Here is a 25,965-nt window from a genome sequence, read left to right on the forward strand (position 1 = left end):
TCTTGATTAAACATGTTGCACTTTCAACCTCGTACAAAGTTTATTTTACTTAAGCAGGTTGAAAAAATAAAGTCTCATATTTTGCTTGTGTCAAGACATTCTTTTTTTTATCCACAGACACATCATGGATATGCAAGGCATATCTAAAATACATCCACCGTTAAAATGAATGCAACTTACATTAAATAGTTTCAGATAGGTTGTCAGGTTGTGGTGGATTTCTTCTGTGAGGCTGCCATAAAAACTAGGAGCGAGAACGGAGACGTCTACATTATATAGATACAAGAGATACAAGAGATACAAGAGTGGCTATTTCTGCCTAAGAGGGTAAAAAACACACTTAGAACTTAGTGTTCACAGTCAAATAAATTCAGTTCGTAATGATTTAAAACGCCAAATTCTGAACGTAACTCACACGTCCATCTTTGTTTTTCACATTCTCAAGGACACATGGCCACTAGCCAGTAAGGAAGACAGGTCAGGGTCAGACTAACCAACGGGAGGACTGGACTGTGGGAGGAGGACCCACACACGGACCAGGCAGCCCAGGGGAGGGTCCGAGGGGCCCTGAGAGCAATAGAGACAAACATATTTCACACCCCTCACTGGCCTCCCCTTCCATCAGGCTGTGGAACACAAGGCAATAGGAGGTTACTGTACAGGACTCACACCTCAAGAAGCATCCTTTCTGACCCAAAGGATGGCTGACCATTGAGGGCTAGAAGCCCACTTCTCTGCCCTCTGTGTTCACTGTACCTAGGGCAATCACAACCTCATGACTACAGCGCTTTATGGAGAGAGAGGGTAGATAGATGCTGATTGTTTTGGTCTGCAATCAAAGAATATACTGTAAAGATGTGCATACATATGGACACAGAGACTTTCCATAACAGCCTGCTTGAGTGCACCTTATTGTCCATTCCATGTTATCAGCAGTGTGTCTGACGCAACACGCAGGTATACAGTAAAACACAGGTCTCTTTACAGTACAAGGTAAAACAAGATCCACTGGAACCTACAGGGCCCAGGTGCTGGTGGGCAGGGGCACCTAGGTTGAGATCATAGCTAACATAGGGCAGAGGGAGGAGGAGAGAGATAGCGGCAAATGCTTTGCAGGTAGGGTTTGGGTTTCAGTCTAGACTACAGCTGACCCAGGACAGTAGAGGTTTGGGTTTCAGTCCAGACTACAGGTGACCCGGGAAAGTAGAGTTTAGTGTTTCAAACCAGACTACAAGTGACCCAGAACAGTAGAGGTTTGGGTTTCAGACCAGACTACAGGTGACCCAGATCAGTAGAGGAGAGGAAGAGAAGAGGAGGAGAACAGGGGATATGACATGGGGAGAGTTTGTTTGTGTCTCTGCAGCATGAGCCAGGTAGGGGCCAGCTTGTGGATCATCATGAGGTGCCCTGTCTCTTCGGTTGTTGGGCGCGGATCAGTTCCAGCTGCTTCTTGCACTTCTGGTAGTAGGTGGACAGAGACTTATTCTCCTCCTGCAGCTTCTTGTGCTCCTGGACCAGGCGGGACGTGTTCTGCTGGTCCTTCTCATCTTGGTCCAGTTCAGCGATCAACTCCTTCCTGGAGATATAGATTGGTATAATTTACACAAACTCAGCAAAAAAAGAAACATCCCCTTTTCAGGACCCTGTCTTTCAAAGAAAATTCGTAAAAATCCAAATAACTTCACAGATCTTCATTGTAAAGGGTTTAAACACTGTTTCCCATGCTTGTTCAATGAACCATAAACAATTAATGAACATGCACCTGTGGAACGGTCGTTAAGACACTAACAGCTTACAGACGGTAGGCAATTAAAGTCACAGTTATGAAAACGTAGGACACAAAAGAGGCCTTTCTACTGACTCTGAAAAACACCAAAAGAAAGATGGCCAGGGTCCCTGCTCATCTGCGTGAACATGCCTTAGGCATGCTGCAAGGAAGAATGAGGACTGCAGATGTGGCCAGGGCAATACATTGCCATGTCCATACTGTGAGATGCCTAAGACAGCGCTACAGGGAGACAGGACGGACAGCTGATCGTCCTCGCAGTGGCAGACCACGTGTAACAACACCTGCACAGGATCGGTACAGCCGAACATCACATCTGCGGGACAGGTACAGGATGGCAACAACAACTGCCCGAGTTACACCAGGAACACACAATCCCTCCATCAGTGCTCAGACTGTCCGCAATAGGCTGAGAGAGGCTGGACTGAGGGCATGTAGGCCTGTTGTAAGGCAGGTCCTCACCATACATTACCGGCAACAATGTCGCCTATTGGCACAAACCCACCGTCGCTGGACCAGACAAGACTGGTAAAAAAGTGCTCTTCACTGACGAGTGGCGGTTTTGTCTCACCGGGGGTGATGGTCGGATTCGCGTTTATTGTCAAAGGAATGAGCGTTGCACCGAGGCCTGTACTCTGGAGTGGGATCAATTTGGAGGTGGAGAGCCCGCCATGTTCTGGGGCGGTGTGTCACAGCATCATCGGACTGAGCTCATTGTCATTGCAGGCAATCTCAATGCTGTGCGTTACAGGGAAGACATCATCCTCCCTCATGTGGTACACTTCCTGCAGGCTCATCCTGACATGACCCTCCAGCATGACAATGCCACCAGCCATACCTCTTGTTCTGTGAGTGATTTCCTGCAAGACAGGAATGTTAGTGTTCTGCCAATGCCAGCGAAGAGCCCAGATCTCAAATCCCATTGAGCACGTCTGGGACCTGTTGGATCGGAGGGTGAGGGCTAGGGCCATTCCCCCCAGGCATGTCCGGGAACTTGCAGGTGTCTTGGTGGAAGAGTGGGGTAACATCTCACAGCAAGAACTGGCAAATCTGGTGCAGTCCATAGGAGGAGATGCACTGCAGTTCTTAATGCAGCTGGTGGCCACACCAGATACTGACGGTTACTTTTCATTTTGACTTCCCCTTTGTCCAGGGACACATTATTCAATTTCTGTTAATCACATCTGTGGAACTTGTTCAGTTTATGTCTCAGTTGTTGAATCTTATGTTCATGCAAATATTTACACGTTAAGTTTGCTGAAAATAAATGCAGTTGACAGTGAGAGGACGTTTCTTTTTTTACATGTGCCACAATGGTGCACTTTACAATACAGAAAACTTAATTGCAGTGCAGTTTACATAAGAAAATAAACATGACTAAGATTAAAAAGAAAGGTGTCGGAGAGGAGAGAAAAGCATACAGAATGACAACAAGAAAAAAAGGAAAGGGATATGCCATTAAAGCTGCAATATGTAACTTTTTGGGTGACCCCGACCACATTCACATAGACATGTGGTTAGAGCGTTGGGCCAGTAACCGAAAGGTTGCTGGATCGAATCCCCAAGCTGACAAGGAAAAAATCTGTCGTTCTGCCCCTGAACAGGGCAGATAACCCACTGTTCCCCGGTATCTGTTCTGTGCCCCATTTCTATGCTTCCTGTTCTTTAAGTTTTGTTTTTGTGTCATCTACTTTTGGTTTTGTAAACCAGCTTCAAAACAGCTGAAAATACAATATTTTTGATTTAATGAAAATATATTTTACAGTGGTTTAGAGGGAACAATGATTCTGTACACCAGTGGTTTTCAACTGGTTTTGTCTGGGGACCCAAATTTGAAAGTCATAATTAAGTCACAACCCAATATTATGGACTGTTGATGATAACATTTTGTAATGTTGCATTGCAGCTGCCTTCTTGGGCAGGTTTCACTTGCAAAATAGACTCAATTATGGTATTAAAGAAAGTCATTCCACAGCCATATTAACTGAGAACACATGTATTATCAATTCAAGAGAATAAGCCATTTAATTAGGCGACCAGTTCAGGGGTGGGGTGTAATAAATGATCAGACTCAGTAACACATACCAGTGTTTAAAATAGAAGAAACAACAATCATTAGGAATTCTTTATTAATGACTCATGACAGGTGAGAGCAGGATACTCTCCCATTACGCTGCAGCAGAATGGCAGTGTCATTTCCAGGAAGTGCATCCTCAGTCCGCTATCAAATGACAGCTCCACCAGCTGATCCTATTCATTACTTGGCAACGTGACGCTTCCCATCTCCACTCAAAAGGGGTCCCGGGTCCAGTCGTCTAGTCTCCTGTTCTCCTCCAGGAAGTAGTCGCAAAACCTTCCCTGCAGCTTGACAAGATGCTGTTTAACTATTTATTTTTCAGTGTGTCGCGGTGCCTTATGTTGATCAGATTCTGAATCTCGAAAATCATGATTTGCCCAAATGGTAAGCTTCATCTGGAAGCCATGCAGTTTGTCCCTCTGTTAAAATGGATTATCACCCCTCCCTTGCATTGACACATTGAGCGAATTCAGATGATTAAAAATATCTGCCAGGTAGGCAATTTGCGAGAGCCATTCTTCACAATCGAAATGTTTGAAGCTCATAAAAGCAACCCAGCAGTTTACCCCTGGAAAGCCAGTGGACCTCTGCATGATAAAGCACCTGCTGGTGCTCGCTCCCCATATCCCTGCAGAAGGCCTGGAAACACCCGCTGGTGCTCGCTCGCCATATCCCTGCAGAAGGCCTGGAAACACCCGCTGGTGCTCGCTCGCCATATCCCTGCAGAAGGCCTGGAAACAACCACTTTTCACTCACATTGTGGAGAGTGGCGTGGAGCTCAGACATGATGTCCTTCACTGCCAAAGCCCCCCTTGTAGGAAGCAGTGGATCCACGTCGCACTCGGTGCTCTCTTCAGGATCCGCTTTACTACTCCAGAGTGCTGTCCCGTCACGGCAGCTGCAGCATCTGTGGTCACACTGACACACCCATCCCAGGCCAGTCCCACGGAGCCCAGGAACATATCCATTGTGCTAAAGACTGGAGTGGTGGTGGTGGGCAAATCGACACTAAAAAGGAACTGCGTCTCGAAGTTATTATCCCAGACGTGTCTGACATAGACCATTAGAATTGCATGGTTAGCTATATCTGTGAATTCATCAAGCTGCAGTGCGTAATGGAAATTTGCACTGATGTACTCTGATGTCTGGCACGTTATGTCCCCAGACATGTCCTGGATTCTCCTCCTCATAGTGTCATTGGATATGGGTATAGTTTTAAGTATGTTGAGGCTGACTCTACGAAGATTTCAGTGCATTTATCAATCGCAGCAGGGAGTATGAGATCCTCTGCGCTGGTGTTTTTGTTGTTGTTGCACTTAGCAATACGCTGGGCCACAAGGTATGATGCACAAAGTGCCTTTTCTTGTACCGCGCAGACGTTCTTCAATGAATCTTGTGAGGCCTCCAGATATTGACATTTCCTTTAATAAAAAAAGTCAGCTGTCTTTGTCTTTGTGGCTTGGATGCTTGGTGCCCAGATGCCTTTTCATTTTGGGTTTCATGTTCTCATTAGCTAACGGTCTACACTCACCCTGCCTCTCTTCTATATAAAACTATACTTATAGATGTGTATGGTCACATTCAGCAGGGCCTACAGTACAGACTAGAGTTAATTACACTGAACTCTGGAGCGCTAACAGAATGAAAGAACAGAGCATTACCTCAGCCCTTTGGTGGTGGCTGAACGCTTGCCCTACAAGATGGAGAGGTAAAGTAAATGTTCACTATTTACCTTCTCTGGATCAGCAAGGCGATTTCTGTCTGCACTTTTAGGTACTCCTGGGCCATTTTACAGTGCTGCTCAAACACAGCCATGGACTCTTTGGAGTTTGGGCAAGGAGCGAGGGGCTGAAAATAAACCATGCGATTAATTGATTTGGAAGCATATATCCAGTTAGATGATATAAATACATTTTAGAGTTTATCAGATTCATCTGAGCTTTTAAAAATATACAAAATATCTCACCGCCGTTGCCAGTGGATATTTATACAGACATTCCTCTTTTTAGATAACCTCTGAGAAAAGGATGCTATCCTGCCCTAATTGAATTAGTCCATTTGCAGTGTCGTTGAAATCATCTTTGAGTGGGGAAAACATCAACATTTCAATTAAAACAAAATAGCATATCCACACGTAAAAAAAAAAAATCAAGATTCACTGTGACACCATATTGTTTTTGGACAGGTCCACACAAACAGTTGAATGGGATGGGAGTGAGAACAAGATGTATCGTGGTATAAAATAATGCTTAACATTAGCAGGACAGGGACAAGGGAGGTCCGGTATGAAATGATTCCCTACCTGCAGCTGGTGGTCCAGAGTGAGATATGCCATGGGAATGGAGTTGTCTGAGCCGTTGGTATCTGGGCAGGAGAGAGCAAGACTCGTGTTTTTTTGTTGCTCTGACAGTGACAGTAGTGGACTCGGTGTAAGCTGAGTCCACTGGGCAGGCATTCAGTTATCAATAGACACCAGAAGTCCTTCAACAGAAATAGACCCTTGTCTTTTTGCATATCTTTTTGCATATCCCAACTCGGTGACCCTGGAGCAATTAGGGTTAAGGCCTTGCTCAAGGGCAGATTTTTCAACTTGACGCCTTGGGGATTAGAACTAGCTACCTTTTGGTTACTGGCCCAGCGCTCTAACCCTCTAGGCTACCTGCCACCAATACTACTGTACCTGTGGGGTCATCGGGAGAGAAGCTATAGCCTCTGCTGCTGGTCTTATCAGGCGGCATCATCCTCACACTGGGACTGGATGACCTGCTGCTGTTCCGGCTCCCCTGTAACAGGCCAACAACACTGTCAATCACTCATACAGCCAATCGTAGAAGATCAGAGGTGGAAACACATGTCCACAAAATGTCCCTTTAAATAATAATTTATGCCATTTGGTAGACGCTTTTATCCAAAGCAACTTACAGTCATGCATACATTTTACGAGTGGGTGGCCTTGGGAATTGAACCTACAATCCTGGCATTACAAGCGTCATGGTTTATCAACTGAGCCATACAGGACCGCTATTGCTTTTGTCCACTGAACACAAAACACCAGAACCTCAAGCAAAGTCAACAATTATTATAGCTGTCCTCCCACAGCTTCAAACGGCAACAAAAACCCACATGGGAATCCTGAGCCTCTTTCAGTGGGGTGAAACAACGTATAGTTTGTCAAGTAAAGTGTGAAAAACAAAGTCTTAAGTCTGTCTGGGGTTATGTACACACTCCCGAAAGAGAGAAACATGTAAGAAAACCAGAGGAAAACACTCCGTCCAACTACTGGGAACTCACGAGTTGATCTCCACAGATACCTTTTTTGCACAAGGTTATCAGACAAGAACAATACAAATATAAATCAATACAAGTCCAGAGTCTACTTCATCTTTAAACTAAACAGGAATTTTGCTACTGCAAAAGAAATGCACAGGGAGACAAGAGAATGTTCTTTCTACACCTGGAACATATTCATCTTCGCAACAGTGACATTCTCCATTACATCACTTAGCTTTTCCGCCATTGGACACCATGTTTGATCGAGCATGCATCAAATTCTCCGAGGAAGCAAAACACGACCAGTTAAAATGCAATGCAATTCAGAGAGAGAGAGAAAAGATACGATACCACCAAAAAAGCTTTTGAGAAAGCTTTCATAACATGCATTTCTCCCTCTGTGAAAGGCTTATGTACGGTGTTACACTAGTCAATCCAGGCCTTGTAGGGCACCTGACCTGGCCGTCCTAGTGTAGGGCACCTGACCTGGCCGTCCTAGTGTAGGGCACCTGACCTGGCCGTCCTAGTGTAGGGCACCTGACCTGGCCGTCCTAGTGTAGGGCACCTGACCTGGCCGTCCTAGTGTAGGGCACCTGACCTGGCCGTCCTAGTGTAGGGCACCTGACATGGCCGTCCTAGTGTAGGGCACCTGACATGGCCGTCCTAGTGTAGGGCACCTGACATGGCCGTCCTAGTGTAGGGCACCTGACATGGCCGTCCTAGTGTAGAGCACCTGACCTGGCCGTCCTACTGTAGAGCATTTTACCTGGCCGTCCTACTGTAGAGCATCTTTCCTGGCCGTCCTACTGTAGAGCATCTTACCTGGCTGGACTCTGTGCCGACCCCAGGGAGGTCCTGTACAGATCTCCGTCTCTGCACCTCGCAGGTGGCTGTGGACAGGATAGAGAGATAGAGGAACCGTTAAAACCTAGACACAGTTCCAGGGGGACTTGTCTGTCTGAGGTCTGTGAAAAGTGGGGTATCCAAACCACAGAGCCACACAGAGACAGGACATTTGCACAGATTTAACCCCCGACTCCTTGGCCAGTCACATGTGCTCTGGTATGCCCATAGCATGACCATAGCGTAGTAGTCATCCCCCTCAACCCCCACACTAACACAGCACAACACACACACACACACACCTACCACATGAATAGCTAGGCCTCACTGTGTCACGTTTGTGCAGATCTGCTTTTTTGGGGGGGGGGGCTGTGAGTAAGGGATGCTGGTGATGGGAAACTAGGGTATTTTAGGGTTCATAGCACATCTTGTCTGAGGCCCAGCAAAGGCCAACGGGCAGGGGGTCCTGTGCTGAATAGCACAATCAGGTCTGGTCTGGCCCTGATCTGCACCCTGCCTCCACTCCTTCATCCCCAGCCAAGGTAAACCGGAGGTTGGCTATGACCTGCCTCCACTCCTTCATCCCCAGCCAAGGTAAACCGGAGGTTGGCTATGACCTGCCTCCACTCCTTCATCCCCAGCCAAGGTAAACCGGAGGTTGGCTCTGACCTGCCTCCACTCCTTCATCCCCAGCCAAGGTAAACCGGAGGTTGGCTCTGACCTGCCTCCACTCCTTCATCCCCAGCCAAGGTAAACCGGAGGTTGGCTCTGACCTGCCTCCACTCCTTCATCCCCAGCCAAGATAAACCTGAGGTTGGCTCTGACCTGCCTGACATTGTCAGAATAACAGGTGAAATTATAGCCATCTGGCAGTTAGAAGTATTATTAGTTCGATCTATGCTGGAGAATTATGAACAATGTCTTCTGAGTTGGTTGTTTTCAGAGTCTGAATATTCAGCTGCTGGGAATTTTCTGGCGATGGGAGCACTGGGAGGTTTTTTTTACCCTCCGCACACCCCTTGGCATCAATCCCAGACCCATACAACATTTGAACTACTGCAACAAGGGCAATATTTAAGGTGGAAACCATTAAAAAAACCATTTGGGACAATTTAAGTTACATTTCTAACTAAACAATACCCTCAACAACTGATTTTTTCTTTCTTTCTAAACTACAAAATTGTGAATGCATAACTTTTTACATGATATGGAAGCGAACATCTAAAACTACCTTGACCTCCCTTATTGCACAAAACTCAGAAACAAAGACACTACACACAGGCAGACACACACACACACACACACAAACAATACACTGAATGTTGGATTGAGACAAATGCTAATTTGTCACTGCAGTAGTTGTTGCTCTAGGCCTATACAGTGCCTTCAGAAAGTATTTATACACATTCGACTTATCAAATTTTGTTGTGTTACAGCCGGAATTCAAAATGGAAGTTAGAAAATGTATTGAAAATTAACACACAGAAATATCTCATTTACATAAGTATTCACACCCCTGAGTCAACACATGTAAGAATCACCTTTGGCAGGGATTACAGCGGAGTCTTTCTTGGTCTCTAGTTGGATTGTACAATATTTGCACATTATTCTTTGAAAAAAAATCAAATAAAAATCAAGCTGTCAAGTTGGTTGTTGATCATTCCATGAGTCATTTTCAAATCTTACTACTCAGGAACATTGAACGTCATCTGTGCAAGCAATTCCAGTGTATATTTGGCCTTCTGATTTAGGGTAGTGTCTTGCTGAAAGGTGAATTTGTTTCCCAGTGTCTGATGGAAAGTAGACTGAACCAGGTTTTTCTCTAGGATTTTGCCTGTGCTTAGATCTATTCCATTTCTTTTGATCTTAAAAAAGTCCTAAGTCAATGACAAGCATACAAATAACATGATGCAACCACCACCATGCTTGAAAATATGAAGAGTGGTACTCAGTGAAGTGTTATTGCTCCAAACATAACCCTTTGTGTTCAATACATAGTTACTTTCTTTGCCAAATGGTTTTGCAGTTTTACTTAAGTGCCTCATTGCATACAGGATGCATGTTAGGATTATTTTGATTCTGTACAGGCTTCCTTTTCACTCTGTCATTTTGTCACACAGGTTAGTATTGTGATGGAACTACAATGTTGATGCATCCTCAATTCTCCCATTATCAGTCATTAAACTGGAACTGTTTTAAAGTCAGCATTGGCCTCATGGTGAAATCCCTTAGTTCAGTTAAAGGAGAGGACGGACACCACTAGGAAGGACAACTGTACCTTTGTAGTGACTGAGTGTATTGATACACCATCCAAAGTGTAATTAACAACTTCACCATGCAGAAAAAGGGATATTCAATGTTTTTATTTTTACCCATCTACCAATAGGTGTCCTTCTCTGCGATGCATTGGAAAACCTCCCTGGTCTTTCTGTTTGAATCTGTGTTGGAAATTCACTGATAGACATTACAGATGTGTGGGGTACAAGAGGTAGTCATTCAAAAATCATCATAAACACTATTGCACACAGAGTCCATGCAACTTGTGACATTTTTACTCATTAACTTATTTACTCATGAACTTATTTAAGCTTGCCATAACAAAAGCGCTGAATACTTAAGACATGTCAGCTTTTTCTTTTTAATAACATTTGTAGAAATGTCTAAAAACCTAATTCCAATTTGACATTATGGGTATTGTGTGTAGGCCAGTGACATAAAACCTCAATTTAATCTATTTTAAATTCAGGCTGTAACACAACATGTGGAAAAGGTCAAGTGGTGTGAATACTTTCTGAAGGCGCTGTAGATCAGAATAAGGTCCTGTCATTGTGTGATTGTTATTTTGCGTGTAAAAATAATATACTTTGCTGCTGTCAAGTATGTACAATATGGCAACAGAGGTGCTAGCGAGGATAGCCATTTGAAGTCCCACCCTACTATGATAACACTGAATAGACATTTTATTTAGGATGCCAACCCAGAACTTCAAAAAACTTGAGAAATGCTTCATACTAATTAAACTACTAAATGGAGACTGGGTTCAAATGAACTGAAGAAATGAGTGACATCTAGGTGTGCCACATCTACATCTATATCCCCTTATGTCAGCCCTCTCCTTTAGTCACTGATTAATTAACTACTCCTTCAACATGTCTCTCGCAGCTCCTCCTTCCTAAATAGAAAGGCCTTTATTTGTTTGAAATCCAGTGCTGCTGTCCCCGTTTCCTTCATCCTCATCTTGGGTGGTAATAATAGCTGTGACCCTCAATGTGAGGTCAATCAATCAAATCGACCAAGTTAATGGATGCAAAGAGAAAAAAAAGAAGCTTTTAACAGACGTCCTCTATGCATGAAAGACAAGGACGAGCTGAGAGAGCAAGCCAAGCCAACCGATTTACTCCCTGCATGCCTACAGCAAAGCCAGAAGGACATCTGAGAAACAGACAGGGCCATGAGTTATTAATCTTATCACATCCATTTCACCCCCCCCTTCTGATGGCATGATGATAAAAATAACCTGATGACGTGCGCCTTAATCAACAGCCTATTCTAATGTTTTTGCACATCAGGCTAACACGTTTGGATTCATCCATGAATCTGGATTAGATATGTTGATTGAAAGATGGATCTGTGTGAATCGAAACAGCTTGATCTGCATCTTGTGCCTGGAGGGTGAAACACCGATAAGACCGCCACCATGTGTAACCCATGTCCCTCTTAACGTCTAACAAAACCACAAAAGACAGAGGAAAAAGAGATCTGCGTGTGTTACTCCAGGTTTATCATCATCCATAGCCTCAATACTGATTTGTATCGAGTCATCACTGGTGGTAATATCCCCTTACTAAATAATATCCCCTTACTTCAATTCAATTGTAAAGTGTCAAGGCAGAATATAAGAACTGCATGCCAAATGGCACCCTATTCCATATTTAGTACTCTACTTTTGACCAGGGCCCACAGGGACTCTATAGGGAATAGGGTGACATTTGAGACGCATTGACTACAAGCACCCCTGTAGCCTGTGAGACCTGGAGTAACAGACACTAAAGGCCCAGCAGTGTCAAAGCAACCCACTGATTCAGTTCAGCCAAGCCAGCTATACCCAGGGTACCAAGTAGCCTGGTAGTCCGCACTGGTACCTGTGACGACGATCTTGGGAACGTCCAGAATGGTGCCAAATGACGCCGTTTTACGGTGGCCTCGTTTATACTGGGGACGTGCTGCAACAAATACACACACATAGCTGGCGTACACATGCAGACAAAGAGAGGGCCCAGAGCTGGAGCATACATGTCAGACGCTGCTCTCTCCTCGCTCCCCTCTGGACTGTATTGACATGCAGAGCACATACATGCACAATGCACAGGCAACATGCATCCTGTCCTAAGGTTGGTTGGTTAGTTTCACAACACAGTGCTAGCGATGCTGCATAGGAAGTCTCAGCACAGACATGACAGGCAACTGTTTGACTGTACCAATAGAATATGTATGATAATTGGAATAAAATAAATTGATCAAACCATATTGATGGCACCGAATACTGTAATATAGTAACCATAGAGGAGCACTGAAGATAAACAGATGATAAAGCTAAATATATTACATTTTAAACTAATATTCATATGATATACCATGTACAGCATCAACAATGTGAAATAATTCTATACAATAAGACAGACAACTGAAGATATTTCACAGAAAACAGTCTCACATTAAGCTGAAAAGAAAGCGTGAGGAAAAACCCTGACAAATAGAGACTGAGGCTAATTGTAGCTTACTCATGCCTTGGAAGCTTAATTTTGACAAGGCAGATGATGAATGATGAAAGGCATTCTCTCTGGCTGTGTTTAGACAGGCAGCCCAATTCTGATCTTTTTGTTCCACTAATTGGTCTTTGGAACAATCAGATCAGCTCTGAAAAAGATCCGATGTGATTGGTCAAAAGACCAATTAGTGGAAGAAAGATCATAATTGGGCTGCCTGTCTATAAAGCTCAGCCTGAGCCTTAGATCTGTATGAAGGAGGGGAGATGACTGGCACCAGTGCTGAGGGGCATATGGAGGAGCTTACATGAGGAATCACCTCAGAGATGAAAGCAGATGAAATGCATCTTGACAGACAGGGAGACATGATTTACATTGAAGTCATTTTAGCAGACACTCTAATCCAAAGCAACTTAACAGTACCAGTCAAAAGTTTGGACACACCTACTCATTCCAGGATTGGTCTTTATTTGTACTATTTTCTACATCTTAGAATAATAGTGAAGACATCAAAACTATGAAATAACACACATGGAATCATGTCGGAACCAACAAAAAAAAAAAGTTGAACAAATCAAAATATATTTTAGATTCTTCAAAGTAGTGGTGGTGGGAAAAGTACCCCACTATCATACTTGAGTAAAAGTGAAGATACCCTAATAGAAAATTACTCAAGTAAAAGTGGCCCAGTAAAATTCTACTTGAGTAAAAGTATAAAAGTATTTGGTTTAAAATATACTTAAGTATCAAAAGTAAAAAATAATTTCAAATTCCTTATATTAAGCAAACCGGAAAGCCACGCAAACATTCAGACAACTTCCAAACTAAGCATGTGCGTTTAGTGAGTCCGCCAGATCAGAGGCAGTAGAGATGTTCGGTTGATAAGTGTGTGAATTTGACTATTTTCCTGTCCTGCTAAGCATTCACATAACGAGTACTTTTGGGTGTCAAGGAAAATTTATGGAGTAAAAAGTACAATATTTTCTTAAGGAATGTAGTGAAGTAAAAGTAGTCAAAAATATAAATAGTAAAGTACAGATACCCCAAAAAACTACTTAAGTAACACATGAAAGTATTTTTACATAAGTACTTTACACCACTGCAAAGTAGCCCCCCTTTATCCTTGATGACAGCTTTGAACTCTTGCCATTCTCTCAACCAACTTCATGAGGAATGCTTTTCCAACAGTCTTGAAGGAGTTCCCACATATGCTGAGCACATGGTTGGCTGTTTTTCCTCCACTTTGCAGAACAACTCAACCCAAACCATCTCAATTGGGTTAAGGTCAGGGGATTGTGGCGGCCAGGTCATCTGATGCAGCACTCCATCGCGCTCCTTCTTGGTCAAATAGCACTTACACAGCCTGGAGGTGTGTTAGGTCATTGTCCTGTTGAAAAACAAATAATAGTCCCACTAAGCCCAAACCAGTTGGGATGGCGCATCACTGCAGAATGCTGTTGTAGCCATGCTGGTTAAGTGTCCCTTTAATTCTAAATAAATCAGACAGTGTCACCAGCAAAGCACCCCCACACCACCTCCTCATCCGTTCACCTATTCTGCGTCTCACAAAGAAAAGGTGGTTGGAACCGAAAATCTAAAATTTGGACTCATCACACCAAAGGACAGATTTCCACCGGTCTAATGTCCATTGCTCGTGTTTCTTGGCAAGTCTCTTCTTATTATTGGTGTCCTTTAGTAGTGGCCTGATTCACAGTCTCCTCTGAGAAGTTGATGTTGACATGTGTCTGCTACTTGAACTCTGTGAATCATTTATTTGTGATGCAATCTGACATGTTCCGCAGCAGAGGCAACTCTGCGTCTTCCTTTCCTGTGGTGGTCCTCATGAGAGCCAGTGTCATCATAGCACTTGGTTTTTGTGACTGCACTTGAAGAAACGTTCAAAGTTCTTGAAATGTTCCAGATTGACTGACCTTCATGTCTTATAGTAATGATGGACTGTCATTTCTCTTTGCTTATTTGAGCTGTTCTTGCCATAATATGGACTTGGTCTTTTACTAAATAGGGCTATCTTATGTAGCCACCCTACCTTGTCACAACACAACTGGCTCAAATGCACATTAAGGACAGAAATTCAACAAATTAACTTTTAACAAGGCAAACCTGTTCATTGAAACACATGTGACTACCTCATGAAGCTGGTTGAGAGAATTCCAAGAGTGTGCAAAGCTGTCATAATGGCAAAGGGTGGCTACTTTGAAAAATTGCAAATATAAAATCTATTTTGATTTGTTTAACACTTTTGTGGTTACCACATGATTCGATATGTGTTATCATAGTTTTGATTTTCTCTCACTTAGTCGGCTCGGGGCTTCAAACCAGTAACCTTTTGGTTGGGCCTTTTGGTTACTGGCCCAACGCTCTTAACCGCTAGGCTACCTGCCAACCCGATAGTAGCTTTAATGGCGTAGGATGCTCTCTCTCGTACTGAAATAAAGCTGACTTCATTAGCTGACGTAACATTACTGTAAATATGAACTGCTTCTCTTCTAGAAGTGTGTGATGTGTCCAATATGTAGTCCTACACTTGTATAATCCATTTTGGGGTGTGTGAAGGGTGTCGATTCTGACGTTACCTGTGGGAGCGAAAGGCACCCTGTGCTCCAGCTCTGACAGGTCTGCGCTCATTCTTTTGCTCTCTGAGGGCAGCAGACTGTGTGTTCGCTCCGACAGGCTCTCAACACTGCTCCCTCTGGACAGAGGCAGGCTCCACAACGGGTCTACCTGAGAGCACAGACAAAACAGATACTTTTGGCCTACAATACATTTCACTACTTATTCAGTGTGGTCAAAAAGTCTCAATTACATTTTGTGCACTGATGATTACGTCAAAATGACCGTGATTACTGTCATATGATGCTTGTTTAAATCATTTTGTTCATATCCACACAAATGTAGCTAATTGCATTAATTTGTCTACCTTCTCTCACCTAGACACCTGACAAAGTAAATTGTTCAGATTTAATGGTTGTGATAGACATGGCAAGCCAAGTACCAGTACAGGTTGCTGCGTTACCTTTGGCCTGAACTGATGTGCAAACTGAGGTGTGATCTTGATGGTGTCGTTGCTCCCTGGAGAGTCCCCATGCTCCATGTTTGTGTCACTCTTATTGCTGTTGCAAGTGTAATCCACATAGGAACCTGTAATACCCAATAGAGAGGTGGTGAGACGTGAGATATTTCCACATTACGTCCATGATGTTTTATGTACATAAAACTAAAGCAGATAATAAAAGCTTCCACTATTTCAACAATATAGATGTAGCTACCTGTACTGGTGGCCGAGCTACTCTGTCCTTCATCTGAAGACTGGTACGGATATTGCAAGGGTTCATCAGATCCTGGGAAGCACTGGAAAAGAGAGGTTGACAGAAAACGTAACAGCAACATTCCCAACACTGACCATCTGACCAGACAAGCAGTCGGAGAACAGGACACAATGGTTAAGAGTCCTCCTTGCATCCAGAATCGGTGTCGGCATGGAATTCAAAAGAACACTGGAATGGACACTGTGGAGATCACTTGTCTGCAGGGCGGCTATCTTGGTAAGGCATTCAATTTCATTTAATGCATCTCTATAAGTATGAGTGTAGGAGGGCCTTACTCGCATAAGATGGGTCATGATCTTGACTATCTCCTCCATGGAGGGTCTCTGAGAGGGGTCTTTAGACCAGCAGCGGGTCATCAGGCTCTCAATGGGTTTGGGTAGGCTCTTGATGAGCGGTGGCCGGGTACCTGGACATTATCAATATAAACAGAGAAATAATAATAATAATAAATACGCACTACGTCAACATTTATCACTATGAATACAAACACCCAAACACAATAAAATGGCGAGGTCAAAGGTTATACAAACGCAATCTTTTAAAAATGTAATCAAGTTCCAGAAAGTTAATTTCAGTACAAGTAAACACTTCCAATCTAATGCAAATGAAAGCCCCTGCTGTGGTGGCACCGCTAATTTGTTGGAATGACAGACGCAGTAGTGTCGTGTCCCCAGGTGTGCTCCTGTTCTCAGACAGTCCGTGTTCCGTTAGCATTCTGCTCCATCACTCTACTGTGCGACGGAGGGAACAGCAGGGAGCGCTATACAGGTGAGTCTGTCTTTTTAATTGCGCTTCCCCGTCAGCCTCGTAACTCATTTAATCTCACAGCAGGTCTCACTGGGCAGCCGGCTCTGAGACGCCAGGGTGATTGACATGTCAGCACAGAGATTAACTCATTCAGCTCCCCCACCTACTTCCTCTTAGACTCACCGTTATGCACAGCCCACATGATGCGGAAGGCCGGCCCTCCAATCTCGTCAAAGGGCTTCCTGCGTGTGATCACCTCCCAGAGAATGATGCCCCAGCTGAACACATCACACTTCTCGCTGTAATTGCTGCCTGAAAGCACATATGAGAGAAACAGCTCCACTCAGGGCCTTTCAGATTGCTCTGATTGGCTGATGAAAAGTAACTCTTAAAAAAGTATGGTTAATATGTGTGAGGAGTGTTGGGGAGAAGGGGGATGTGCTTGGGAAAGCACAGGAGCATCCATCTGGTCTGCGCACCTTAAGAACATATGTGTGATGAAAATAAGGAGGCAATTTTAGTTCAGGGCCACTCCTGAGATGCTTAATTACTGTGGCTATGTTGTGGAATTAAACTACTCTTCACACAGACGTTTGGGTTGTGTCCCAAATGGCACCCTTTTCCCTATTTAGCGGACTTATTTTGACCAGGGCCCATAATGCACTGTATATTTTTTTCTCACCTTTATTTATATATGGAATAGGGTGTCATTTGGAACTCAGATTTAAAGTTGCTTTGCTGCCAACGCCTTTTGTAATAACATTTCTCCCCGTGATGCAAATTAGCTTTAGGGAGGTCATTCTGGGGGCAAATGTGAGCTGTTTAAATTGCATGGAAATCATGTTACTCCCTTAAACAAGATAATGACTATTCATGTTACTCCATTAAACAAGATAATTACTATTACCTTTGCATTTCCTCCTGACCCCCTTGACAAGAGGCTGCCTCAATGTGTTTTGTAAAACAAAGTACATTAGGCCAGGGATTCCCAAACTCGGTCCTGGGGCCCCTCCTGGGTGCATGTATAGTTGTTTTGCGCCTAGCACTTCACAGCTGATTCAAATAATCAAAGCTTGATGATGAGTTGGTTATTTGAATAGTACTAGGGCAAAAAACAAAATGTGAACCCAGGGGGCCCCCCAGGACCGAGTTTGGGAAATCCTGCATTAAACTACCGGCTGAGAGCATAGACTAAAATGCTACATTCTCTTTGGGATGAAACCGAAACCGTCTCTGCAATATGCTGCATCTCTCCCTCAATTCAACTTCTAAATATCTGTGTGTACAACCACAATAATTAATAATAAATACCACCCAAGATATGAATGAATGGAAATTAACAGAATGCTAACAAGTGTTAGATTAATCCGGCTTTGAGAAATGGTGGCATCTACGTGTTTGGGGTGACTTCCAGTGATCAAGTAAGTGATAAAGCCAAAGTGGCACACCATTACAATTAACGATCACTTCCATAAGCCCTACTGTATAAACACTGCTCTCAACAGTAGCATCACATAACTAAACACTGACAATCAATGCACTCTAGATAAACACATTTATGAAAGGCTACACTTGTTTAGATACCCTTGTTCTTAAAGAGTCAGTCCAATTTGCACTTTCTAAGACAGATGGGACTGGCATCCCTTGGCGTGTTCCAAACATTTGCCATGATGTTCATACATGCCTTCAAACACCTCTGGGGCCATCCAAGCAGCACTTCCTTTGTTGTTGGTCATGTGGGTCTGAATGTCACACGCTGTCCCAAAGTCACATATCTTCAGCACGGTGCCACCGGCAACCAGGAGCAGGCTGAAACAAACAAGTAAACAAAAGATCCACTCAAATGAGTGACGTGAGAGACAACGTAAGGGTAACTAAAGGCTACTGAGGTCTAAATGGGTTACAAAACACATAATAAATCCACTTTAGCTTCAAAGCCAACATTTCTAATAATAAAAAAAACATGAAAAAAAGGGAATACAGCTAGTCAGATTATTTTTATGCATACAAAAGGAAAGTCAGATAACTTTACAACCACAGTCTGGCAACACCCGCTGTGTCACACAAAGAGCGTGAAGGTTAGGTTCCAGTCTTTTCCGTCAGAGCCAAATATATAACCTCTGGAGCCGATACAGCTACTCTAAGCATTTCAGTCAGGGGCACACTATGAAAACACTAAGGCCTTACTACTGAAGCCAGATTGAACAGAAATGGAACAAAACAGAAGCCAAATACTTTTACACGTAGACGACTGGAGCCCGTCCGTTGACTATTCTTATTCAAAATATATAATAAAACTATGCTATTTTGGTTAATAAAGAGACACAAATATTCTGATGCTATTGCATAATATAATATTTCACACACAACTATTAAATGACACCTTGAGTGGGGGAGCAAGGCACTTTATTGGCAGTGAAACAAGAGAGGGAGGGGGGGTGGTGAGGAGGAGCATACTTGGGTGGCTTGAGGTCCCTGTGAATGAGAGCCTTTGGTTTCATGCCATGGAGATAGGCGACCCCTTGGGAACACTGAAAACACCAGCTCATGGCATGGGAAGCAGTGTAATAGGGGAGGGGTTCAGCACCATGCAGCACTGTGGACAGAGAACACAGTCACTACCACAGACACCTTGAAATAAACACAAAACACACCTGCATGCACATACGCACACTTCCATAGCCATAAAAGTCCACAAGTGCAAACACACTTTCACATACACCAATTTTTTACTATCCTTGTGGGAACATAAAAGGAATTTCCATTCAAAATGATATTTTCTATAACTCTAACCCCTAAGCCTAAGTCCTTGTGGGGACCTGGGAAATGTCCTCACCAGGGAGAACTTTCCTTGTTTACTACTAATATGCGCGTGCACACACACGCAGACACACACACACACATACAGAATACCTTCAAAGTTATAGTTTCAAGCATTAAACAAAGTTGTGACGACCACAACTAAGAACACCAACTTTAAATAACTTTGACAGAGATTCAGAGGTAGAAAAGTATACAAGGGGGTAAAGTGCTTGTACAGGTAAGAGTCAGACCTGGGTTCAAATACTATTTTGAATACCTCAATTTCACATACTTGAATGTAAGTATTATGATTTTATTTATTAAAGACAAGTAGTTTAATATTTTAATGTATATATTTGAAAATAGTCAAAAACACTGCCTCAAACACTCCAATGCATTTAATCGATGTACTTTAAAAAAGTATTTTAAATTACCACACTCAAATACACATGTATTTGAACCCCTTTCTGGTAACGGATCCATGAACACTTCCTAACTCTGCAATACTACGTAACAGGTCATTGTGAAAGTACTGACCAATCTAAGGAATCATGTCAATAGTAATAACCCTTTACACTCCTGGGAATTGACCTATATGGATGAGGCAACATTTAAATGGAACAGTTAGGAGATAACAGAGAAATTATTAGACCAAAAGGTGAAGACAACAGTTAACGTCACACAAGACTGAATCAAAACATTGCACTGTTGATGTGTACATTTTACATTTACATTAACGAAATCTGAAAATACTCTGGATACATTCCAAAAACAGTCCATTATAACATCGCAATCTGGGTCTGATGGGCATGATTTGAAAGCTTGTTCTATTGCCAACATGCCTAGCTAAATTATAAAATACAATCTTACAGTGGTAGGCTTTCACAGGGAAATTCAGAGAAAGAGGTCATAGAACTGAGTCATGAGTACATTCAGGTGTGTGCGCCTTGGCAAATTTTCTTCACAATAAACAAATAGGGGCTCATTCTGTTCAGAACAACCCGGGATATGACAACACGTCATCTGTAACTGTACATCAAACATAGTGATCCTAAATGCTGACACTATATGACATGAGTTATGATGTGCACATTTGGACTCAAGGGTGTTTGACATCAAAACTGTATTTATTATAATCCTCAACATCACATTACATCAAGTCATCTTAATTTACAGAATTTCCCTCACTAAGACAACAAGAAAATTGCCCAAATACCAGGAGGGATGGGGGCAACTTGTTGTCGTAAGCTGTGCTCAAGTTCAGAATGGCTGTAATTCAAAACCCATAAAACACTGAAGCGCAGAGCCTGAACTCTGATGTAACTTATAGCATGTCACTGTACAGCCACTACATTCCAATTTAGGTGCTTATTAGCGCCCAAATCTGCAATTTTCTACATGTATAAGGGTACGAGTGTAAAGGGTTAATAAGAGCATAGTTTACATTTGGGTATTGGAGTAATTGACATTGATTGCAATATTTCCACTTGTTTGACATGGCATGTATTTACACAAATTTACAAGCCATGTCAATGTGTGTGGTAGAGAAGTAGGTTGGCTTGGGCGGTATACCAGGGAATTTGGAAATAGCCACAGGATGGTTTCTCAATACCGGCAAAAACCATTTCTTTGAAGCTTTAAAAAAATATATATATATATATATATATATATATTTGTCGCTACTTGATTAAATACCTGCCATCAAGGTCATGTGTGCAATACGTTAGGAGATAAAGCAGATCGCGTTCTTCATTTCACTCGTCACATTTTTTTCATGATGAAGCTTACTGGTAGTCTCCAATCACGTTGTTTTGTTTACAAGCAGACAACAAAGAGAGACCGGATGCTTTTGTCACTCATTCATTGTTGTGCAGCATGCGCCAGGTGGCCTGGTTACAATATGGAATTCAAAACAAAATGTTTGCCAGCTAGATATCTTATAACTATTAAGTTAATCATCTAAAATGTGCTAAATGCTCTGCAGTTGTGCAACTGGTTTGCTAACTTAGTAATCTAGCTAAGAGGTTAAATGTACGCTACATGCCCAAAAGTATGTGGACACCTGCTTGTCGAACATCACATTCCAAAATCATGTTCATGAATATGGAATTGGGTGCCCCCTTTGCTGCTATAACAGCATCTACTCTTCTGTGAAGTCTTTTCACTAGATGTTGGAACATTGCAGCGGGGACTTGCTTCCATTCAGCCACAAGAGCATTATTGAGGTTGGGCACTGTTGTTGGGTGATTAGGCCTGGCCTCGCAGTCGGCATTCCAATTCATCCCAAAGGTGTTTGATGGGGTTGAGGTCAGGGCTCTGTGCAGGACAGTCAAGTTCTTCCACACAGATCTTGACCAGTTCTGTATGGATCTCGCTTTGTCATGCCTCCACCAAACTTTACAGTTGGCACTATGCATTGGAGCAGGTAGCGCTACGCTCTTCAGCATTTGGCTGTCCCATTCTGTGAGCTTATGTGGCCTATCACTTCGTGGCTGAGCCGTTGTTGCTATTATACATTTCCACTTCACAATAACAGCACTTGCAGTTGACCGGGGCAGCTCTAGCTGTGCAGAAATTTGACAAACTGACTTGTTGGAAAGGTGGCATCCTATGACAAAGCCACGTTGAAAGTCACTGAGCTCTTCAGTATGGGCCATTCTACTGCCAATGTTTCTCTACGGAGATTGCGTGGCTGTGTGCTCAATTTTATACATCTCTGCGCAACCTTTGTGGCCGAAATAGCTGAATCCACTAATTTGGGGTGTCCACATACTTTTGTATATATAGTGTACTTATTAGTATTGCTAACTTTCAGATTACAGACTCAGTGGGGTTTGAATATAGCGCCCCTTGTGTTCATATCCTAGGATGGCACAAGGTCTGTATGAAGGTACGACAATCTGGATAATGCCCAAGCCTAGTAGTAGGCTTGCGTACATCATCGTCAAGGGACTCACCATTGTACAGAGACCCCCCTTCAGCATATTCCATCACCAGGCAGACCTAGATCGGAAAATTTGTGCCGTCAAAAATGGGAAAAAAAATCTAGTTATTAGGGTATACAGTATCCCACGATGTTCTGGTCATTTGTCTACCTTGATTTTATTGTAGAAACACCAATAGCAGTAACAACCCACTGTTCCAAGGTATTTACAACAACTGGCAAAAATCATAGGCTACAACAACACACTGAAATATCAGTGTGTTAAAAAGATGACTTACCGGAATATTGCATGAGCCATACAACTTCACAATGTTGGGGTGATTCACACGCGAAAGCTGTCGCAGCTTGGGAGGGGAGAGGAGGAGGGAAGAGAATCAAGAAGGATCTCTTTGGGTTGTAATAAACTGCCCTGCCATAACTTTACAGAATCTCTCTACTAGTATCCCAGTACAATGTGACAATACCTCAACTATGAACGCTTTCCTTTCAGATTCACTCTCTATTGTCTTGATTGCGACGTCTTTGCCTTTCCATTTGGCCTTGCAGACAACACCAAATGCACCTCTCCCCACAACCTGAAAGATAACAGGTAGATGACATAAGCCAAGTGTGTTGGATGCAATGTTATTTGTCTATTATTATCATGACCCTACTAATGACACTTTCCATCTGGGTGTTTTAGGAATTAGCCAAGCTAACACCGTTGTTGTGGACAAGTTCCATTACACAATCCAGCATATCAATCAAACTCTTGTGTGCAGACAGTCAACGTCAGCTGATCTAATGGAGGGGTCTGATGTGTGGGGCCCACCTGTGGGGAACTGCAGCTAGTTAGCTAGCTACAATCAAAACAAGACCTGTCAAATAGATTTGGAGCATAGCTAACTGACCATTCTCCATAACGTCTATGGCACAATAATTGATGAATGGCATAGCTATTAGTGAGATAGATATGGTAATTTAATTCCCAGGCCTTTTCAAAACCATAATACACAAAATATTCCATGCATAGTTAAAAAGCTGATTTACCGGATTACTGCATGAGCCATACAACTTCACAATGTTGGGGTGATTCAAACCCAACATCACACCCCATGCTGGGGTGATTCACACCTAGCCAGCAAGCTGTTTGTTGACTAGCTAGCTAGCTCAGTCCAACATAGCCAGCTGGTAGCTGGGCTAACTAGACAGCTAGTAAGGCAGTTTGCTAACGTTAGCTAAAAAGTAGATTAACAATGGTAGAGCTAGCAACCATGACAATTTCGATATCACGCACTGTGGCAACTTCTGCATCATAGGATCCCTCACGTTCCAATCAAATGTTGAGATAGCTAATTTGTTACTTACCTCTTCAACTTCAATATCCACATAATCTATTTCTTCAAAGGGATATCCAGGGGGAGTTTCGATCATATCGGCGGATGGCAGAGACATTGCTAACTGGCTAATTAGTTATTCATTAAAACCAAGATGTAAAAAATAATAATATGCAAGACGCTTACACGAAGAAAATTAAAAATAATCTTACATGACAACTTGCCAAGACACTGGCGGACCTAAAACGGAAATAAATCTAGTTTAAAAACTGGAACTCGCCAGCTGTGTTTACTGGCTAGCTAGCTCAGTCCAACATAGCCAACTGGTAGCTGAGCTAGCTAGTAAGGTACTTTGCTAACGTTAGTTAAAAAGTCGATTAACAATGACTAGTAGTAGCCACAATTTGAAACCAGGAACTTTCAATTGCCACATTAGGGACGTCAACGACGTTGGTTGACAAAAGTAGTTCAGCAAGTTAGCTAGCTGGCGAGCAAGCTATATCTGACACTTTGGGAATCACTTGACTAGGCCGATTGCTGGCCTGATCACGCCAGCCCTTCGCCGCCGTAGACCGTGCACCACCGGTGTAGTGGCTCGAGACATGGGGTGATTGATTTCCTCAACATTTAAAACTCAAACAATCAAAGTGTCCACCGTTTTTCCCTGCGTTTTTCTAAACATCTGACTCGCGTACATACAACTTTATAATTACGACTTTGCTTCCATTATAAACGACTTTTGTTTTATTCCGCAGTTGTTACAGGCAGCAGCTCCAGAAAGGGTGTGCTCCCCTGAATTCTGCCCCACCAGCTTTGTGTCCCGAATGGCATGCAGATGCAACTTTGTAAGTAGAGACGCTATAATTAAAAGGATGCGAGGTTATTGTTAACCATATTACAATAAATGCATGCGTATGTATGTCCCTATAAGTAACGTTATTAGCCTCTTAAATGTCAACAGTATACGTAGCCTACAGTGTAAAGTACTTAAGGTATCTATACTTTACTTTTTATATTTTTGACAACTTTTACTTCACTACACAATGTACGTTTTACTCCAAACATTTCCCTGACACCCAAAAGTAGGCTACTCGTTACATTTTAAATGCTCAGCAGGACAGAAAATTGGTCTAATTCACGCATTTAGCAAGAGAACATCCCTACTGCCTCTAATCTGGCGGACTCACTGAACACAAATGCTGAAGTGTGACCCTGGTTATCAATTAAGCAAAAAAAACAAGACAATTGTGCCTTCTGGTTTGCTTAAAGTAAGAAATTAAAAAAAATATATTTTTACTTTTAATTTTGATACATTAGTATATTTTTGCAATTACATTTAACTTTGAAACTTAAGTATATTTAAAACCAAATACTTTTAGACTTTTACTTAAGTAGTATTTTACTGGGTGACTTTTACTTGAGTAATTTTCTATCTTTACTTTTACTTTACTTTTACTCAAGTATGACAATTGGGTACTTTCCCCACCATTGGTAGCCTACAGTTGAAAAACGCAAGTGTCTGTGACTTACTGTGAATGGTAGTCTGGACAAAATACAATTAGGCTGTTTCCCATATGTCAATTACATCTGTAAAGTCCCTCTTCATCCAAGAAACACGTGTGACAGAGTAGGACCCATAGTTTTGGTCATCGTTTCCCAGGGGAGCCTACTTAGGCTGCGAACAGTTCAAAAGGTATTAAAGTGTCAAAGGTGGTGGGTGAATTAAGATCGTTCACTCAGGCAGTTTACCATTGAAAAAGATAATGTCAGTTCCGGACTACTTAATGGGATCAGTCTCCAATAGACACCAGTGCAAGAGCAGCTGGGTCTGGTCTACTTAGTTCATTGACTTTCATTGAACCAGAAAAAAATTAGGCATATAGGCCCAGATGTTGCTAATCATGTGAAATAGATTGATTGTGTATTGGTCTAGGACGGCATGCACTACATTTTCTATTATGTGAAAAAGAAAGCAAGTCTGTATGTTATGTACGCCGTATATATCAAACCTATTTTTTTTTATCAAATTTGCCAGTTTACCTCAGTGGAGAGGGGCAGAAACTTCAG

The 25,965-nt window shown here is 42.7% G+C and overlaps 1 protein-coding gene across 3 annotated transcripts; it reads right to left on the reverse strand.

Annotated features, from left to right (window-relative positions):
* Window positions 1-25,630, reverse strand: LOC109900657 (mitogen-activated protein kinase kinase kinase 7). 3 transcript variants are annotated; one of them, XM_031837058.1, is made up of 17 exons: window positions 25,429-25,630; window positions 23,047-23,157; window positions 22,861-22,926; window positions 22,596-22,641; window positions 19,294-19,432; window positions 18,521-18,645; window positions 17,020-17,148; window positions 16,365-16,495; window positions 16,030-16,111; window positions 15,777-15,901; window positions 15,337-15,484; window positions 12,119-12,199; window positions 7,956-8,023; window positions 6,544-6,646; window positions 6,166-6,227; window positions 5,596-5,711; window positions 1-1,576 (listed from the first exon to the last, which is right to left on the reverse strand). In XM_031837058.1, exons 4-17 carry the CDS (start codon window positions 22,627-22,629, stop codon window positions 1,396-1,398), a joined length of 1,524 nt encoding a protein of 507 aa, XP_031692918.1. In that variant the 5' UTR covers window positions 22,630-22,641; window positions 22,861-22,926; window positions 23,047-23,157; window positions 25,429-25,630; the 3' UTR covers window positions 1-1,395. The 3 variants fall into 3 exon arrangements, with proteins under 3 accessions (XP_031692918.1, XP_020351975.1, XP_020351976.1); XM_020496386.2 differs by lacking the exon at window positions 25,429-25,630 and adding an exon at window positions 23,930-25,079; XM_020496387.2 differs by lacking the exons at window positions 12,119-12,199; window positions 25,429-25,630 and adding an exon at window positions 23,930-25,079.
* Window positions 25,631-25,965: the final 335 nt, after the last annotated feature.

This window comes from Oncorhynchus kisutch, linkage group LG12, assembly GCF_002021735.2.
Source record: "Oncorhynchus kisutch isolate 150728-3 linkage group LG12, Okis_V2, whole genome shotgun sequence".
Classification (NCBI taxonomy): Eukaryota; Metazoa; Chordata; class Actinopteri; order Salmoniformes; family Salmonidae; genus Oncorhynchus; species Oncorhynchus kisutch.

Coding starts and splice junctions, on each gene's coding strand:
- LOC109900657 (XM_020496386.2), bottom strand. CDS start 24,016: ATGTCTCTGCCATCCGCCGATATGATCGAAACTCCCCCTGGATATCCC. Junction 23,158..23,929: donor TGGATATTGAAGTTGAAGAG/GTAAGTAACAAA, acceptor GTTATCTTTCAG/GTTGTGGGGAGAGGTGCATT. Junction 15,485..15,776: donor CACATCAGTTCAGGCCAAAG/GTAACGCAGCAA, acceptor CTGTGCTCTCAG/GTAGACCCGTTGTGGAGCCT.